Genomic DNA, 19612 nt, shown 5'->3' on the forward strand with positions numbered 1-19612 from the left:
GGTGGGTCAACTTTTGTTGCGAGCACGCCAGCACCAGGTACGACTCAACGCCACGGCGATGGTATGGGATGCCGATCGAGGCTCGAGTCCATCTCAATCCCTTCACTCGGGGGTGGTCAGGTGGATCGACACCCTTCTTTCTCTCTCTCCTTTTTATCTATCTATGTTTTATCCTTATCATATGCTTACTTTAGATCATAACTCTAACAACTAGGACCGTAGGCCTCTAACAACCTATCGGTTACACTCAGATCCGGACACAGATCCGGATCATGTTGAGCTTGCTCGCTCAACACTCCCCCTCAAGCTCAACTTGAGATCGGATTGTGGTGGCAATATTTGTCGGTCCTTTCCTATAGCTCCTCCTAGTGTCTTCCCGCCTTGCTCATGCTACTCAACCCGTCCAGTCCCGCTTTCCATGACCCGTCCAGTTCCGTGCACCTCAACCCTCTTGGTCGGCTTGTCTGCTCATAAGGCCCATCTCAGCTCCTTCCCTACTATGACTTTGGCGCCTCTCGACCTGTCGGTTCCTCTGTGTCGACTTCGACTTCCATTGCCTTCTAGTCCGTTTGGCCTTCTTTTGATTTTGCTCCTCCGAATCGGTGCCTCTGATTCGTTCCAGCTATTGTTTGAATTGGTTATCTCCAACTCGATCTTCAAGCCCTTTACCACATCAAACCATGTTCGGGTCTTGGCCTTCTTCTTTCGGTCGACTTTGATATTCTTGACTCTACCGCCGTCACCGTTTGTTTCGACTTTTTTGAATATACCGACTTCTTAAGTCGACTCGGCTCCCTTTTTCTTCTTATCTCCCCTTGTTTCTAACTTTTCCTCCTCTCCGGTGCCTTCCCCTATTTTCCCGATTCCTATTCCGGTTCTCCCCCTTAAGTGCGGCATGTCAAGATGCTGCAACCCAAGCATCTCTGAAAAATGTTGCAACTTGTTCGATCCGAATGGCTTGGTGAAGATGTCGGCAACCTGCCGATCAGTTCGGACATACTAGAGTTTGACTTCACCGCTCAGGACCCGCTCGCTCACAAAGTGATAATGCACTTCTATGTGCTTTGTGCGAGCATGGAAGATGGGGTTCTTAGCGAGCTACATGCTATTGATGTCGTCGTACTAGATCAAGATCACAATCGGGACTTCAATACAAAGATCTTGTAGCAGTCACCGAAGCCAAATGGCTTCACAGGTGGCAATGGTAGCTCCACGGTACTCAACTTCAGTGCTCGACAGAGACACTATCGGTTCCTTTTTGTTGCTCCACGCAACAACCAGGCTACCTAGAGAAAACATAAAACCGGATGTTGACCAATGATCTGATGCATCACCAGCCCAGTCAACATTTCTATAACCGGATAGTTGTTTGGTTATACCATATTGGTACAACAGTCACTGATCCTTAGTGCCGCTCACATATCTCGATAGTCGATGCACGCGTTGAAGGTGCTCGATGGTCCGCTTCTGCATAAATTGACTAATCACTCTGACCAAATTGCTGATGTTGGGTCGGGTGATTGTTAAGTATATACGGCTTCCAACAATTTATCAGAACCATTTCTCATTGCAAGCCGGTCCAAAGTCAGGACGTAGCATGAGGTTCCGGTCGAGGGGTGTGGAGACTGGTCTACATTCGGTCATGCCGAACTTGTACAACATATTCAACTCAAGTGTCATTGAGATAACAATATGTTGTCGGGAGTATGGATCACTTTGATCTCGAGGAAGTAATGGAGGTCCCCCATGTCCCTTATTTCGAACGCGTTCGATAGTTGGGACTTTACTTGGTTGATTTCAGGGAGGTCGGGTTCAGTAACGACTAAGTCGTCAACATACAACAAAATGCATATCAAACCTTTCAGACCATTTTGGATGAACAACGAAGAGTCGTACTTCGATGCTGCAAAACCCATCTTACGCAACCGGTGCGTTATCTTCGAATTCCAGGCTCGAGGGGCTTGCTTCAAGCCGTAGAGTGACTTCTTGAGTCGGCACACCGCTGACGTGTTCATCTCCGACTGGAAACCGGGGGGTTGAATCATGTAGATTTGTTCTTCAAGGTTGCCTTGAAGAAATGCATTCTTCACGTCCATTTGGTGAAGATGTCACCCCCTTGGCGCAGCAACTACCAACACCACGAATTGTCATCATCTCCGCTACCGGAGCGAAGGTCTCGTCGTAGTCGATTCCGTGGGTATGCGCATATCCTTTGGCCACTAGCCAAGACTTGTACCGGTTGACCGAACTTTTGGCATTTTATTTTACCTCCTATATCCACTAGCAGTCGATTGGTTTGCAATGTCGGGGAGGGTCAACCAAGTCCCATGTGTCATTGGCATCAAGTGCGCGCATTTCTTCCTCCATCGCGGCACGCTAGTTCACATCTTTCACTGTTTCTGCGTAGCTCTCCGGCTCACACACTTCCGCCACTTTTGTCATGTACACATAGTGATGTGCCATGTATTCATTATACCCATACCATTTCACGGGATTCTTTTGGCGGGTCAATCAGCGTAACTTCTCGTTAGCTGATTTAAGGGCCCTTTTGGCCAACTCGAACTTCGTCTCCGAAGGTCCGTCTTCGTTCTTTCCGGAGTCGGATTCGGTCCGATCCGACTTGACTCTGCCCGTGTCATATTCCAACATCTTCTTCTTCCCCTTCTCTTTGCGCCTGAACCGTCTCCTCGGTTCCTTGGGCGGGGAGTGCAACCGAGTCTCCACTACTCGCCGGCTCATCATCTGATTGGTCGTTCCGACTCAGTATTTCATTCGGCCCACTCAACCGAAATGGAATTGGACTCTCTTCTAGAGTGTTGAACTCCACTTCCTCTTCTGCCCAGATCATGACGGGCTCACTGGCTTCATCCTCAGTGATTAGGTGGTCAGAGTTGTTGGGGGTCGGAGTCGTAGTCAATAAGGAGTACCATGATGCCAACTCATCGAATTCGACATCATGGCTTACTCGAACTTGCTTGGTCCGGGGGTTATAACCCTTGTATCCCTTCTGTTCGTGTGAGTATCCGACCAGGATGCACTTCTCTGACTTCAACTCCATCTTCTTCGCTTCTCATCAGGCACATGCACATACGTTATGTTGTCGAATACCCTTAGGTGTCCTAAGTTCGGCTTCCATCCGAAATACTGCTCATGTGTCGACACCTTATCCCCGATCTCGTTTTGGATGTACACCATAGTTCGAACCACTTCGGACCAGTAGAACTTGGCCACGCTCTTCTCCTCCAACATTGCCCTTGCCGCTTTGACAGCTGACCGATTCTTCCTCTCGGCTACACCGTTTTGCTCAGGCGTGTATCTGCAACTGAATTCTTTCTGAATTCCCTTCTACTGCAAATAACTGTTGAAGTGGCTGGAAAAATACTCTTTTCTACCATCCGATTGTAGGCACTTGATCTTCCGTTCTGTTTCCCGTTCAACTAAACTTTGTAAGTTTCGTAAACAGTCAAAAACTTCGTTTTTCTTTTCAATCAGGTAGATCCATGTGCACTGACTGTAGTCGTTGATGAAGGAGACGAAATATCGACTCCCGCCAATACTAACATTTTGTGTCAGTCCCCATTCATCCAAATGTATTAAGTCGAGCTTTTTCCGACTCTAGTTTCGCTCATTGGGGAATGAAAGCTGGTGTTGCTTCCTGAGCTGGCAGGCTTCACAAATTTGGGTCTTCCAGCCACTAAATTTCGGCAATCCGAATACAAATTATTTCGATTGCAGGTCTTGAAGCCTTTGCTGAAGCCTTTGATAATTGACGTCGCTTATTCGATTGTGCCATAAGTCGATGTCTGACTTGACTTTTTGTCCTTTAGCGAATAGAGCGGTGCTGACGTCATTGGTGTCAAGGATAAACATCCTCCTGTCCCGGCGCCCTTGCGTGATGATCTAGCCCTCTTCCTCGATGAAGCACCCAAGATACGTGAATCGAACATGCATCCCCTGGTTGACGATCTGATTGACCGACACCAGGTTCTTTGTGATTGTCGAGACGTGAAGCACATTCATAAGCTTCCCCTTCTGACCGACATGGCTGAGGGGAACTTCTCCGACATGTTCGATCGAGTGCGGGGTGTCGTCTCCAGTTTCGACCACTCTTGGTTGCTCCGGTTTCTCCAGATACGAGAACCACTCTTCATGGCTTGTCATATGGTTCGACGCCCCAGAGTCAACATACCACACTTCTTCTTACTTAGAGGTGGTCTTCTTCATTGAGTTTGTCTTGTGCTTCATCGCAAAGGCTGGCCCTTTTCCAGTGTTTCCGATTCTGGATCCTTACGATCCTTCAGTGTAGTGTGAGCTTTGTTGACTCCCTTGCCCGGCCTTGGCGGATCCGGATTTATCCGAATCAACGCGCCTTCATCCAGCACTTGCTTTCTCAGTGGCCTTTCTTGCCACAATACCAACATTCTGTATCGGCTTTCGATGCCAGTTTCCGGTGCCACCTTGACTCCCCCTATTTATGGAGGATCTAGAACTGTTGTCGGCACTATCTTTGTGCCTCCGATTCTGCTCTTGTCAGCCGCTTCCATTGCATGCCAATCCACCTCGTCCACCACACCTACGAGGCCAATCCGCCTCCGTGTACAACATCTGGTTGTCCGATTGAGTGGTCCTTGACCCACTCGCGTGGTTTTCTTTGACCATAAGCATTGATTGTAAGTCGAAGAAAGACAGTGGTTTCTCCCGGGTGCAAATGGCCGTCCGAATAGGCCCATACCTTTGTGCTAAACCACCAAGGCAGATCTGGACCATCTCGACTTCGTCCACCGTAATGTTGATGGACCCCATCGCATTGCAAATCTCCTTTATTTTGGTGGTATAGTCGATAACCGACATATCCCATTGTCGGATGTTATTGAGCTCTTGTCGGAGCTGCAACTTCCAGGCCGTGGTGCTTGCCACGAAAATCTTCTTCAGATTTTCCCAAGCTTCTTTCAGCGCTTCTACATCCTTGATGTAGACGAGCATTTGATCGTGTACACAGGATGCGAGGCGGTATAAATCTCTGCTTGCTCCTTGTTCCCATGCCAGGAAGTCCTTGTGTGTCAACTCTGGCGCTACTTCATTCGCTCCCTTGACATAGCTCCAGTATCTGTGTCCGAGCAGGTACTGGTGCAGCTTGTATGACTAAGACGCGTAGTTATTTCTGTCGAGTTTCTCTGTTGGTAACGAGCTAGCCATACCTTTATCCATTCTTTCTTTTACCTGTTCTTTTCCGGAAGTTAGGTTTTCTATAAGAAGATATTTCTACATCCCCTCCATTTTTGTACCCTTAGTAGGCTCATTATTTCCAGCCTTAGCGCTTTCTATCGGCAGTAGAGGATTTTCACCCTCGTGCTCTGATACCATGTAAAGAGCTACGTGCGGAAGCTCATAGACACAATCGACTCTACGGATAGCAATAGAAAATAGAACTAAAGTTTTAATGGAAATCTTGAATCACACACATTGAGAGTATGCGAGAGAGACAGAGAGAGCAGAACACACACAACGTCTATTTCAAAATAAATTCAATACTTTGTACATACAATGTGCTCGGTGAGCACTTTTATACAAGTCCTTAAAAGGACTGATAGAAGTATTGGCATGTACTTCAATGCTCGTACTGAGTGACTGACACTAACTGCTAAAAATATGCCTACATACTAGGCTAGGATCGTAGGCCTCTAACGGCCTATCGGTTACACTCAAATCCGGACATAGATCCAGCTCTTGGCTTATTCAGCCGATTCAGATCACGTTGAGCTTGCTCGCTCAACATCTATTCCAGCTTCTCCCCCGGTTCATGTCATCTTCTGTGAGAAAGGCCTTCGGGTCGGTAATGGACTCTCTGTCCTTTTCGCAAGCTCAACTTCACCATCTCTAACATTGGATGCTTCCCTTCCGGTCTGGCATTGCCCAATGTGACAAGGAGTGTGTCCCAGTTGTTTGGAAGGGATCCCAACAACAACAATGCTAATACCTCGCCGGCAAGAGGTACTTCCAGAGAGGTGGTCTGATTTATCAATCCTTGGAAGACGTTCAGGTGCGCCGCCATGCTGAAGCCATCCTGATATCGGAGTTTCACAATCTTCTAAAATACTAAGACTCTGTTGACGACATTCTTGTTCTCAAACATGAACTCGATCTTCTTCCTCAGAACATCTGCCTTTGTCTCTTCATTAAAGTTGTTATATAGACTCATGTCTATTAAAACATCTTATATACATCGTCGTCTTCATATGCATCATCTCCCAAGTCAATGCATCAATCTTGTCTGGTTTTTCATCTCCGGACTGCATCGGCAACCAGAGGTCTCTACACACCAACATATCTTGCATCTTCAACTTCCACACAGAGTAGTTGGAGTCGGTTAACTTGAACATTCCACCAAAATGTTTGTCCATCTCGATCTAATACCAATTTGATGAGGATACTACCGACCAGAACCGGTTAATACACATGTGTATGTGGGTGCAAAGATCGAAATGATAGGAAAAACAGAAGACAGAAAATAAAAAGTACTAAAACACGAGTATTTTATGTGGAAAACCCCCTAAAGGGAAAAACAACGGGAGTCCACAGCTCTAAACTATATCACTATGGGAGAAAGGAATCCAACAAGAAACAACAAGGCAATGACTTTCAGTTCTTCTTCGTAAGACCAACAATTATAGAGGAGGCACTCTCTCTCTCTCTCTCTCTCTCTCTCTCTCTCTCTCTCTCTTACACACACATAATTACCGAGGCCACTCCAATATAATTTTCCCTAGATATATTTATACTAACACATACTATGGGCTATTTATAAATCTAGCCTAAATAGGCGCGACAAAACCTATTTACAAATATGGTCATTTTCGGATACCTCTCCGGATCCGACCGGATGCCTTCCGGCCGATCCGGCTCCGGTCTCTCTTCTTCTTCGGATCCATCCAATCTTGCTCGTGCTCTTCCATCCGTTTCTGACTCCTTGTCCAAGGCTGGCTCACCGGATTCCAATCCGGCTCGTGCTCTTCCCATCCGAAGGGACCTATTTCCTAAAAACACATTATCGTCTTTAGACCTTTTATATAATCAATTACTAAATTATACCAATCTAGTCTCTTGACTAATAATTAATCTCCTCCACCTCTACCATGTACCATTCCATCCAATCTTTGATTTGAATCGCTTACTAAGTGTTAATTCATGACTATTCGATCCCATGGGAATTTAACCATCACTCCACTTCTATAACTAAGAGATCTCCTTTCCATCCCTAATCACCTCATTTAGTAGTTAGTCCATTCGTTATATCACTAATGACTGCATTATATCATTAATTGATTGCTCAATTAATCCATCAATTTGCTAAATATACGCATTCAAATCCATTCATCAATGTACATATCAATAAACATGAACTATTGTCATCAACATCACCTTTTACATTTGTCGCTAATCATGAATTTGCTTTCTTACCATCAAAGTGTTCATCTTATACGTGTTTGTTTGTACATGTCTCATGTAATGTAATATATTGAATTCCACAAGTTACAAACGAATGAGATTTTCAATTATTCTTTGAGGGTTTTTCTCCAATCACGAATTATTGAATCAAGTTGGACATGAATGTCCCAATGCGCACGGACACACATAAGTTATAAGCATAGATTGACATATTCGTGGGGTTTCCCATTCGAATGCAAACGAATACGAATACGAATGGGTAGTCAAGTATTTGTTTAACCCCCCCCCCCCCCCCCCCCCAAAAAAAAAAAAAAAACTTTTTAAATTTTTTTTTCCTAAGATAAAAAAAAAGAACTTAACAATAAATAGGGATAATAAAAGAGGGACTTTGGGGACTTGACACTACTAAATTTTTATAATAAATGTATAGTCGTTTTATTTTTAATAAATAAATAAAATAAAATAAAGGCTCATTAATTTCCCACTTTTTATTTCCTCAAAATTTATAGATATTTTTATCTTGACATTAAAAATGGTACTTCAAACTAATCATATCTTCAAAGTTCATACTAATAGTAATCATATTTGTATAATAAATATAAAAATATTCGTTTTTAAAAAATTAATTAATTAAAATAAGTTTTATAAACTCTCTTGACACTATAATCTATTAATGAATAATTGTTTTTTTGGTGAAATACATTTATTTAAATAAATAAATAATTTTTTATATTTATTTTACAAAACGAATGGTTTTTTAATATTCTTAGGGCCATTTTGTATTCTCGAATATTGAGAATATTGCGCATGGAGAATATTACGAATATCACACATGTGTCAATCTATGGTTATAAGTTATAAGCTATGTATAACTTATTATTATCATCATGATGTCCACACACACACACACAATGTACATATGTATACAGTACATATATATACATATATATGTATATACTATATATGTATGTATTGCAGCTTTACACCGTCAGAAGATAACAGACACAGACACACAGAGACAAAGACAGACAGAATGAGGAGCGCTGTAGCTTCATCGTCTTCAGTTCCTCTGCTCTGTCTTCAACAAGGTGACTTCTGTCTCCCCCATTTCTCCCTCCACCCCCCTTCCTCACTTTACATAACATAGTTCTCTCTCTCTCTCCGTATATATATATATATACTCTGTTTGCAGCAAACGATGTTCCATTTAGCAGCCACATGGCGCTATCACTGACGATGCCAATGAGAGCTGGAATTAAGGAAAGATTACAGAATCATTCATTCTATGGTCAGACATTAGCTTCAACATCCAATGCCTCCTGTCTCGGAAAGAAGAAGACATACGAGATGATTGTGAAGGCTCAGGTGATTGAGAGAGAGAGAGAGAGAGAGAGAGAGAGAGAGGGAGGGAGGGAGGGAGAGAGAGAGACTGAGGTTATTGGATACTTGAACTTGAAAAGAAGGCCGTTGATATCAAATCAGAAATAACAAGAAGTAACATGTCCCAATAAATAGATGATGATGCATGTACTCTGACGAAGATGACGTGCTATATGATCTATTGACATCTACCTCACTCCACTTTACGTTTGGAGTGTATGGTGTAAAACGAGAGGGTGCACGAGACTAACATCACTTATGCTAGCTAGGATCAAGGCGTAGTGGTTGTGTCTGTATAGACTAATCAACATAAATATCCTCCTACAACGTGGAATGTCTGTATGGATTGTCAGTGAGGTTCTCATAGTGGGATAAGAATCCCTATCTACCATTCATTTAGCCAAAAACAAGTCATTTATAGAATTGTCTTGTTTATAGTAAGTTAGCTTTCGAAACACCAATATACAGAATGCTCAATTTTAAAATCGGAATCTGCATATAATTTATTAATATATATATATATATATATATATTGGGCTGGCACGACGGGACAAGTGTGAGCTTTTGTTGGCTCGCCGATGCCGTCGTGCCGACCGAGGAACGAAGCATGCGCCGTTAGGCGGGCTATATGCACCTGCATGCTCGGGACACTGGCGCTCTGGGCTTTCCATCCGACCCGTCTTGAAACACGGACCAATTGGAGCTTGCATTCCGCACCGAGGTTCAACAGAGCAACCCCGGCTGCTTACCTATTTAAAGTTTGAGAATAGGTCGAGGGTGTTTCACCCCCGATGCCTCTAATCATTCGCTTTACCTGATAAAACTACGAAGAGCTCCAGCTATCCTGAGGGAAACTTCCAAGGGAACCAACTACTATATATATATATATATATATAGGCATTCATCCATTTTCATGTCAACAAAATTTCATTACAAGGGCCCTTTAGTATCTTTTGTTCCATGGTGCAGTATTTAGGAGTTGTTGCCCTACACTGAGAGTTGCCAACCTCTTCAAGCTTTCTCATTTTTATTGTTTTTCTGCAGGCTGGGAGAAAAGTCAAGGATGGTCGAAGTAAAGTTGTGCCAGATCCTGACTACAGGATCCCTATTGTTCTTTTAAGTAATTAACATGTAGTGCAGTGTGAAACATTATCTAGAATATTACAATGCCTCACATTACGTGATCTCACTTTCTGCAATCATTTACTAGGTGGAGCAAGTGCATTGGTTTACTCTGAAAACTTGCTGGCTGCTGCACCTTTAGGGATTCTTGGGCTTTTATTGTTGTTCCAGGTAATTTTGAGTGAAATGCTGAGAGCGTAGTTTAACTTTGATCATTTTGATTGTTGATACCTTCAGTTGTCTGTAAACGTGGTGGTGTCTTTGATTTGGAATATTGATCGGTGAATTCAAATTTCTGAATATTTATTCCTGAGTTAGATACATTTTCCATAGTTACTTATGGTGTTTGCATAACTAAGCTATTTTTGCGTACATGTGATTCTCATCATCTTAAATTACAGAGTTTATCTGCATATGGATTCTATCGAATTGATCATAACAGGTAACACTAGGAGAGTATTCCTCCCAATGTTGTCGTGAATCTCACACTTCATGAGGTACAATTGGTGGAAATTTGATACTGACAGCTAGGTTTAGCGATAAGGGGCTCATTAGAATGAACAGTGTGTGAATCAGATGTTCAGAGACCGAGTTGTGGGTGTCTCAAATATTTGTCCATATTTGTAAATTCAAGAAAGGATTGGTCTGAAAGTAAGAAAGGCCATTTTTATGGTTATGAATTTAATATAAGCCTATATATTTAAGGCCATGTCTGTAATTTGAGGGTATGATTAGCCTAAAATTGAACATGACCATCTTTATAATTATTAAGAGAAGGTTCCAAAAACTTCTGGAAAGTTCTAGAGATATTAAAAGCACCTCGACCACCAAAATAAGGGTGTTGAGTAGACTGTAAAAACCAATTGGGGATGGAGGGGGAAATCAAGGAGTGAAGTGAAGAAGTTGGCAATAGCATTAAGGAACAAGAAATGTGAAGCAAGGAGGAATAACTAGAAGAATAATGAACAAGACAAAGAAGTGTGATCAGAGAGAATGAGAGGGAGAAAGGAATAATAGACAAGGAAAAGGAAGGTGACAAAGAAACAAAAGAAAAGGGAATAACATATGACAAGAGCTTTTGCCCTTCAAGCAACAATTGAGAGTTCGAATCTCCCTTCCTATAGACATATGAAAGGTGTAAGTTAAGTTATATTACATTCTCAAGATGATTAAATTGTTAACGATTAAGTGTTGCAAATTGATATATTCAAGTAATAGAAGCATTCAGCATTCACTTTATCCTCTTCTTAAATTGATATATTTAAGTAATAAAAGTGCTTAATTTTCTCTTTATCTCTTCATAAATTGATATATTGAAGTAATAGAAGTATTCAGTTTTCAATTTATCCTTGTCAGCATACATTCTGCATAAGCCCATGCTCTTTCCCCTACAGGCCATCATTTTGGATACCTACAGGCCTTTGGACAGTGCTCAGAGATGTGAAGCTGGTGGAAATTGTAGATACATGGAATCTGATGTTTGGCCCCTTAATAACACTGATAATGTACAAGATTGGAGGTGGAATGCAGATGCAATGTCTAGAATCATTATTGGCATGACAAAACTGGTGTAGAATCTTATTCCACACACATCAATGGTGGTGAGTGCGTAGAGATTTTTTGAGAATAAGTATGAGATGCAGAATGAGATAAGGATCCAAAACCCGGAGAAGCAATCAGCTGGTGGAAGAGAAGGCGAAATATTTATCACGAGGACAAAACATCTTCGAGATCAGATGGCTGGTATTAGATTCGTAAATTTTTAAGATGAGTTGGTGAAATTATAATGGCCTGCATAATGAAGATACATAGAGAAGGTGCAACAAATAGGTTGCACAATCACCACATTAGCGCATGAGTAGAGCAAATATCAAACGTTTGTGGAGTCCAATACAACAAATAAATAGCAACGCACTTGAGCAAGGCCAACAAGAGTTGAAAGAGAGAGATGTTAGTATTTCCAAAGCGATATGCCCTTCATTGGAAAAAGGTGAGAAAATGATACTGAGAAGTCGTGTAGATAAAGCCAATGCGCACGAAAATAGAGAAGGGGAAGACTTGTGGATGAGGATTAGTAACCTGTTGTGTATAGATTCTGTATTCTCTGCTCGATGGAAAGAAAAATCTATTAACATCTCTCAAGAGGCTACAATGGCCTATGAGGACAAGCAAGGAATAAAATTTAAATGGTCACTGATGTTGGAGAACAACAAACCAAAATAAATCTAAATAAATTTGTAAAATTGCTTAAGATATGTGATATTTTCGTTATTTAAGTTGTGACGTCGTGAGCTTCCATGCCAATGGAGGTCAATTGAGTTGTGAAAGACAGAAAGTGGAAAATTATTGGACTCTGATTTGTATGATATAAGACTAGACTTAACTTATCTGGTATGAATGTTGGTGAAGTTCACATAACTGCTAGAGAAGTGTCATTGGCAAGGGTGATGCTTATCCTAAGGTATGTGAAGGATATGGTTGTATTTGGCAAATGGTCAAATTTGGCTGGATACTAGGATTTCGATCAGGTTAGAGATCTGGAGCACAAAAGTTCTACCTCTGGGTATTGTTTTTCTATGTGGTCTGGGTGATTTTCCTGCACTATATGAAAGTAGTCAATTGTCTTCTGGTCTGCAGCAGAACTGGAGTACAAGTTGGAGAGCTTATATGGGATGTGAACTTTGTGGTGTGACTGAGGAAGCTCCCAGCAGAAATTGGATTGCCAATGGAGGGAGCTTCACTGGGAGATATTCAAAGTTGCACCACTACTGTGAAGATTGTGGTGCTCCGTGAGTAGATCAAGCTTATCAAGATTTCAATACCACTTTATACCAGAGCTCTATGAAGGCAAAAATAGAAGTCCCATCCATGAGGATGTGCTAATCTTTTCACGAAGACCTTGGGGCCTGATCGGACAAAGAAGCTATTGGGGAGCATCCCGTGGCAGAGTAACAACCAATGGAAGAGCAAGAAGTAGATGATGTGGTAAGTCATGAAGATGAATAATCCAGGAGTATTCTGACTAAACAATTAAGATTGGGTGACACAATGGCTAGAAGCCCTTTGTGTTCTTACAAATATGGGGAGTCTATGCACTCTATGAATCGGTGCCAGAAAAAGTGCGGTCTTCCAAGGTTTTATCAAAGGTGGTGGCTAGCACAATCAAAGTGAGGATGCCATTACCGTCCACTCTCTTCGGTCTGTACATAGATGAGGTATCACATTACATAGAGAGACTCGGGAGTTCGAGAGCATGCCTAGCGGGTATAGGTATACAAATATTACTATATGCTGATGATACTGTGCTGATTTCTCACTCTCCGGAGGGACTACAAAGACATCTAAATGCCTTAAAACTATTTTGTACGAACAAAGGTTTGTCGATAAACATGGATAAAACTAAAGTGGTGTTTAATGCCACTCAAGCATGGGTAACAAGATTACAACAAGAATTCTTCTTGGGAGAGGAAAAGGTAGAATACACACACTCCTACACATACATAGGAGTAACATTTATAGGGCCTAGGTTCTTCTTATAGGAGGTTGCTTGTGCTCGACTTTCTCGTGGATATGCAGTCCTTGGTGCTCTCGAGAGACAATGAGCACATTTGCAGTTCCAAGAGTCATGAACTAAGATGTGGGTATTTGATACACTTGTCACATAAACTCTTCTCTGTGTCTTAACACGGCAAATCATTGGAAAGATTTAGAGAGACCTTTAGTGTCAATGATTGCTTGCACGATAAGGAGCAAAGCATCGGTTCCCCATGATATAATCCGGGCAGACATGGGAGCAATCCCTATAATTATCTAGGCATTAATCCGATCAATGACTTGTCTTTGGGAGCCCCCTCAACGAAGGTACTCAAGGTTTGCTGAAAATTGAGACGTTCATTGTTGGTATGCTGAAATGCAGTAATGGTTCGAGTCACATGGCAAGCATAAATGCACTACCTCTGTTCCAATATAACTTGGTTTGTCCCCATCTCATGACCGAAGTGGAAAAGAATAGAGTGATCCGAATTGATATTATTAACTTGGAAAACAAGATAACATGGATCAAACCCAAAGTATCACTTGGTACAAAGATAGCCACTACAAGACACACTTTTTACACACATCAGAGGATGGATTCATCAACAAGCCACCTTATATGGACATACATATATCATATGTGCTGCATAGTGTGACAAGGCAGCTGCGAACTTCATCACATCAATTAGAGATTGAGATCAACAAATATGCATGAATAACTCTAAAAGAAAGAATTTTCCAATTGTGTCATCAAGGAGTGGAATCCAAAGAACACTATGTTTGTCATTGTAGTGTCTTTTATGAAATAAGAGGGAGATACCATTACCTCTTTAAAGAAGGCGTTGGCGCACTGCGCAAGGTAATGGAGAGGACCAACGTGTCTAGGAATTTTCTTGCTAGAACTCAGGAGACATTGGGAAAAGTTGTTGGACAACAATACCATCACAAGCTCATCCACAAAGAACAATCACAACTTTCTTTAGCCCCATCACTCCTACTAATGCTACGAGTCAATAAAGGGCTACACAAATGGGCTCCGAACTAACAAAGGGGTTACAATAGATTGGGCAACAAAAATTTGTTGTGCACCATGACCTAACCACCCTTGTCATCAACAGATAAAGGCTGTTATCTCCCGCGATCGCAGGTACTTCTCTCGCTTTAGAGACCTTTCCATTCTTGAATCGACCTATGCTAGATATCTTTGAAAGACAAAAGTTACACTATATCTTTTGAACCTACCTCGCAAGTTTTGGTTGGAAGGTGTAATGTGTGCAAACTATGTTCTAAATAGATGCCCCACAAAAGCATTAAAAACAATCACTCCGTATGAGTCTTGGAATGGTCACAAGCCAAATGTTGGTCACATGAGAATATTTGGAAGCTTGGCTTATGCATTTGTGCCACCACAGTAGCACCAAAGCTTAAAGACAAATCAACAAAATGCATCTTTGATGGCTACATTAAAGAAAGCAAAGGTTATCAGTTGTTTCAACCCACTATTGGTAAGATAATCATCAGCCGGGATGTGATATGTGCTGAAAATGCAGCTCAACCATTTGTGGATTGCTCCAAAGATCCAGCTCTTTTTCAACCGAATGTGTTTGATACTTTGATACGATTGCTCCAAAATGTTGTGTTTGAAGGTGATAAACTAACCCAACCTCATAGAGGTAATGTGCAGGTTTTGCAGCAGCAGCAACATTCTAAAAACAATGATGTAGAGCAGCCAAACAATGCTCAAATTGATCTCTTACAACAGCTCAATGTGGTTGAAAATGTGCAACCAAACATTGTTGATAATAATTGGTTGAGCCAAAGAGCCAATTCTTGATCAACCAAATGCATTAGATACTTTGATACCATTGCTCCAAAATGTTGTGTTTGAAGGTGATAAACTAACCCAACCTCATGGATGTAACGGGCAGGTTTTGCATCAACAACAACATGCTCCAAACAACGATGTAGAGCAGCCAAAAAATGCTCAAATTGATCTCTTACAACAGTTCACTGTGGTTAAATATGAGCAACCAAACATTGTTGATAATGATTGGTTTCACCAAAGAGCCAATTCTTGATCAACCAAATGCATTAGATACTTTGTTACCATTGCTCCAAAATGTTGTGTTCGAAGTGATCAACTAACCCAACCTCATGGAGGTAGTGGGCAGGTTTTATATCAGCAATAACATGCTCCAAACATGGATTTAGAGCAGCTAGACAATGCTCAAATTCATCTCTCGCAACAGCTTGTTGTGGTTGAAAATGAGCAACCAAACGTTGTTGATAATAGTGCCATTTATAGGTCATTAATCAACATGATGTTATCATGGAATTGGAGGAAGAATAAGACTTTTCTAAGCAAGCAAGAACAGTCCTTAAATGGCTGATTAATACCCTTATGAACGACAAAGTCACATCTCCTCTTCAGGGTAAAACCCGGTCAAGCAATTAGCAAGCTAAACAGCATTATGTGCATCATGCTCTTATCGCTGAAGTTTGTGATGGGGAAGTACTCTCTTGAGGATGCATTAGCGCATGACCATTGAGTTGAAGCCATGAAATTAGAATTTGAGTCCATCTACAAGCACAACACTTGGGAGTTACATGATCTACATAAAGGTAGAAAAGCAATTGCGTAATGTGGACGGTAACCTTGACCATTTTAAAGCAACAGTTGTAGCAAAAGGTTATTTTCGAAAAGAGGGGATAGACTATGAAGAAGCGTTTGCCCCCACTTCAAGGATGGCTACAATCAGAGCTACAGTTGCTACAACTACGAATAAAGGATGGAAGGTTTGCCAATTGGACATTAAAACCACCGCCTTAGATGGAGATTTAGAAGAAGAGGTTTAAACCCAATCTCCTAGTATTGTCATTGAAGCTGCAGACACTAAAGTTTACAAGATACTTAAAGCTTTGTATGCCTTGAAGCAAACAACTTGTGTGTGGAATGCAAAGATCCATGCCCATTGTCTTCAACTCGGTTTTGTGAACAGCCCCATCGAAGATACTCTCTATGACTGAAAGGATGGAGAAAAAGTACTAATTGTTGTGTTTTATGTTGATGATATGCTAATCACAGGACCTAATGAGCAAGAAATTGCAGATTTCAAGGCTGATGTTAGTAAGACATTTGAACTTACAGATCTTGGTCATCTACATTACTACCTCAGCATGCAATTCATTACTGTTGACTAGGGCAAATAGGTATCTCAGTTGAAAGCAGAAACAATGGCCACTTGAGATGATTGACAATATAACCTAGATAACATATCTCTGATGAGTCTTAGGCATATTCTGGGGTTTGTTATCCCATTAAATTGGTACATCTGTGCAAGGATTCACTGACCATTTCTGACATGTAAATACGTAGTGGTGATTGATCAGTAAGAACAAGAGACACGAATGTCATTAGATCGAGTGCGGACTTCAGGTCTGTTTCCCATATCGACAATGCTCGCAAAAGTCCGTCTTTGCCTGGAGTTTCGGGATGGAGCCGCTTGAGCACAGTTCTTACTGAATGCACAAGTTTATGGAGTGTTATAAATCAATTATACCTTGTGAACTTATGTTAGTGTAATTTTGAGAAGCTTCAGGAGTTCATAAACATCTTCCTAATAACCCCATGTGGTCATGCTAGGATGTAGTCCAATTTAAGTTATGATATTCATTCCATAACTCTAGAAAAATATGCCATTTGTTTGTATTTACTTTTTTAGTAAACTTCCTAATGGTTAAGATAGCGAATATTTTTGTGCCAATGTTTTGAGAATGTTGGTTCTGCAAATGTAAGTTATATAGTTGTGACACTGACTTTATTGTGTTTTTTTGCAGACGACTCGTGTTCGATTTGTGTTTGATGCTGAAGCCCTGGTATCAATCTACTACTTAGGCCTGTATTGGTATATATCTGTTTCTAGGTTGAAGTTATTATGATCATGAAATGGGCATCTTTGTATCAATAATTGTTCTGCATAAGTTAGAAACATGCTATGGTTATTGCAAGCATCTCACACACCTTCCATGGGCAATCCCATAATATTATGACTGTTTTTATAGGAAGTAAAAGTTGGTGATCAGCTGCAAGATTCTGGAGATAATGTATTTGTGGGTGGAAAAAACAGATGGAAGTAAGGAATTCCTGTAACTCCAATGTGTTTTTTTGACTTAAGATAAAGAATGTAACACCTGCAGGTACGAGTTTGTATAAATGATAAATCTTGTGCTGTAGATGACAATTTATTGACATTTACTAAGAACATGTGCATTGAAATTGTAGCCTGATTTGCAGATTGAGAATTGGTGCTCTAGTATGTCATGAACAAGGTTTTAAAGTGGCCAGTGGAATCTTAGAGTTGCTTTTTAGAGCCTTAATTAAGACACCTCTTTCCAATATACAAATAAAAGCTTTATTTAGCATGCCATTCATCAATAGGAACCCATAGATTGGTTTGTGCAAGGAAGACCTCAGAAAAACATTGAACAGTTCGTGCCAAAAATGGGGACTAAATTCAGGTTTCATCATTGCAGGTATTCCAGTTTTGTAAACTGGGAATTATGGTGGCCTAAATTTCCTGTGCTGGTCTATTTTAAAGAGACCCAAACTAAACCAGAAGGCCAAGTGCATTTCTTCCCAGTGATTTTTGTAAGCAATGTTTTTTTTAATGGATGCCTCCGATTTTGTTTTGCCTTTGTTGATTCACAATGCAAAATCAGACATGCAAAAGTGAATACTTTCTCAGGAGCTAATTAGGATACAACACCCCCTTTTCATGACATCTTAATTGTTGCTTTAATACAAGGAATACACACAAAACCTTGATAAGATTGAAAATTTGATTCCCCTGTTCAAATGGTCCACACTTTTTTTTTCTAATTCTTTCCTTTCTTATTATATTAATCCTACAAAACCATTGTTTGATATTGAATTTCAGTTGGAACTTCAGGTAATCTGAAAAGTAGTTGTGTTATTCTAAAATACAGGAAAAGGGCTCGAGGAAATTATAGCAATTGCATAACATTACTTTTTTTTAAACACTCTAATTTATAATGCAACTATTTGATGCATCATCACAATTTAACACTTGTTCTTTTTTTGAATTTGTTATGAAACAGAATGGGAAGCAATTGTATGACGTACTGGTTGAACGAGCAGGACCTTCGCAAAATAGTTTGCCTAAATAAATGTTGCCACCTATTCTTGGTTTTTATTAATCAGCCTCCACTTATATATTGCAAATTGTTTTGATCCAAACTGATAACTAACCGTGATTGATTACAAATGAATGTTTTAAGATAGAGATGGGCAAAGCATATCAATTATTAGACCAAAAGCATTATATTGTAGACATCAAAATTGTTTCTTTCAAATATATCCTAAACTAAATTAATGGAGCCATACAGATGAACGAATTTTTGTAACATGATAAATTCCAGTTTAAGCAAAATGGAAAACTAATTGAGGATATTTAGAAATGAATCGCTGACCAATTTGATTGCAATCAAAATCCATCCAATCTCAAGTCACTTGCATCTAATGCTCTGCTCTTACTATAGTCGCTTGTGCATGTTGGAAATAACTCTAATAGTAAATAAAAACTTATTGTTTAGGTAGCATTATCAAAAAATAGGACTGATTGTTATAATTGAAACAATCACATTTTAAATGTATTTAAATTACTACATCACATATTTGATGTGAGTACATCTAAGAATACATGTACAAGTTCATGAGTTAATTCCAATATCTGTTTTATAATCTCTTGCCGTTATCTTCATCTTTGAAGTTATAATCTTTACATGGTATCAGAGTAGAGATATAATAAAAAACTCGAGTGTTATCCTCTTGAGACATATTTCTCTAAACCACTAGTCGTAATCCCTACCCACTTAGGGTTATACATAATCAATATGACTATATCTACCAAGAAATGTCTTAGATAAGTTTATTGAGAAAAAATTTGAAAATTTGAAGTTGAAGATAGAATTGGTACTAGATTTTGAAGGGCTTCTTGAGGTTGTGGATGGCACTTGGGAAGAACCAATAGATAAAACATTAAAAGAACGGAAAACATGGAAGGCTTGAGATAAAATGACATGCATGGAAATTCTACTACACCTAGATGAC

The 19612-nt window shown here is 40.5% G+C and overlaps 1 protein-coding gene across 1 annotated transcript; it reads left to right on the forward strand.

Moving 5' to 3' along the window:
* Positions 1-8430: 8430 nt before the first annotated feature.
* Positions 8431-18781, forward strand: LOC147867356 (uncharacterized). Its single transcript, XM_087315144.1, has 8 exons — positions 8431-8534; positions 8639-8811; positions 9871-9946; positions 10037-10119; positions 17320-17358; positions 17545-17615; positions 18016-18130; positions 18601-18781. Exons 1-8 carry the CDS (start codon positions 8480-8482, stop codon positions 18667-18669), a joined length of 681 nt encoding a protein of 226 aa, XP_087171270.1. The 5' UTR covers positions 8431-8479; the 3' UTR covers positions 18670-18781.
* The last annotated feature ends 831 nt before the right edge of the window (positions 18782-19612 follow it).

This window comes from Azolla caroliniana, unplaced genomic scaffold (genome assembly GCF_043228905.1).
Source record: "Azolla caroliniana isolate FFs.n. ecotype wild unplaced genomic scaffold, voAzoCaro1.0.p SCAF_2, whole genome shotgun sequence".
Taxonomy (NCBI): domain Eukaryota; kingdom Viridiplantae; phylum Streptophyta; class Polypodiopsida; order Salviniales; family Salviniaceae; genus Azolla; species Azolla caroliniana.

Bases quoted from the DNA above. Each gene is read 5' to 3' on its own strand.
- LOC147867356 (XM_087315144.1), top strand. From the start codon at position 8,480: ATGAGGAGCGCTGTAGCTTCATCGTCTTCAGTTCCTCTGCTCTGTCTT. The intron at 8,535-8,638 runs GTGACTTCTGTC...CTCTGTTTGCAG, and splicing joins TCTGCTCTGTCTTCAACAAG to CAAACGATGTTCCATTTAGC. The intron at 18,131-18,600 runs GTAAGCAATGTT...GTTATGAAACAG, and splicing joins ATTTCTTCCCAGTGATTTTT to AATGGGAAGCAATTGTATGA.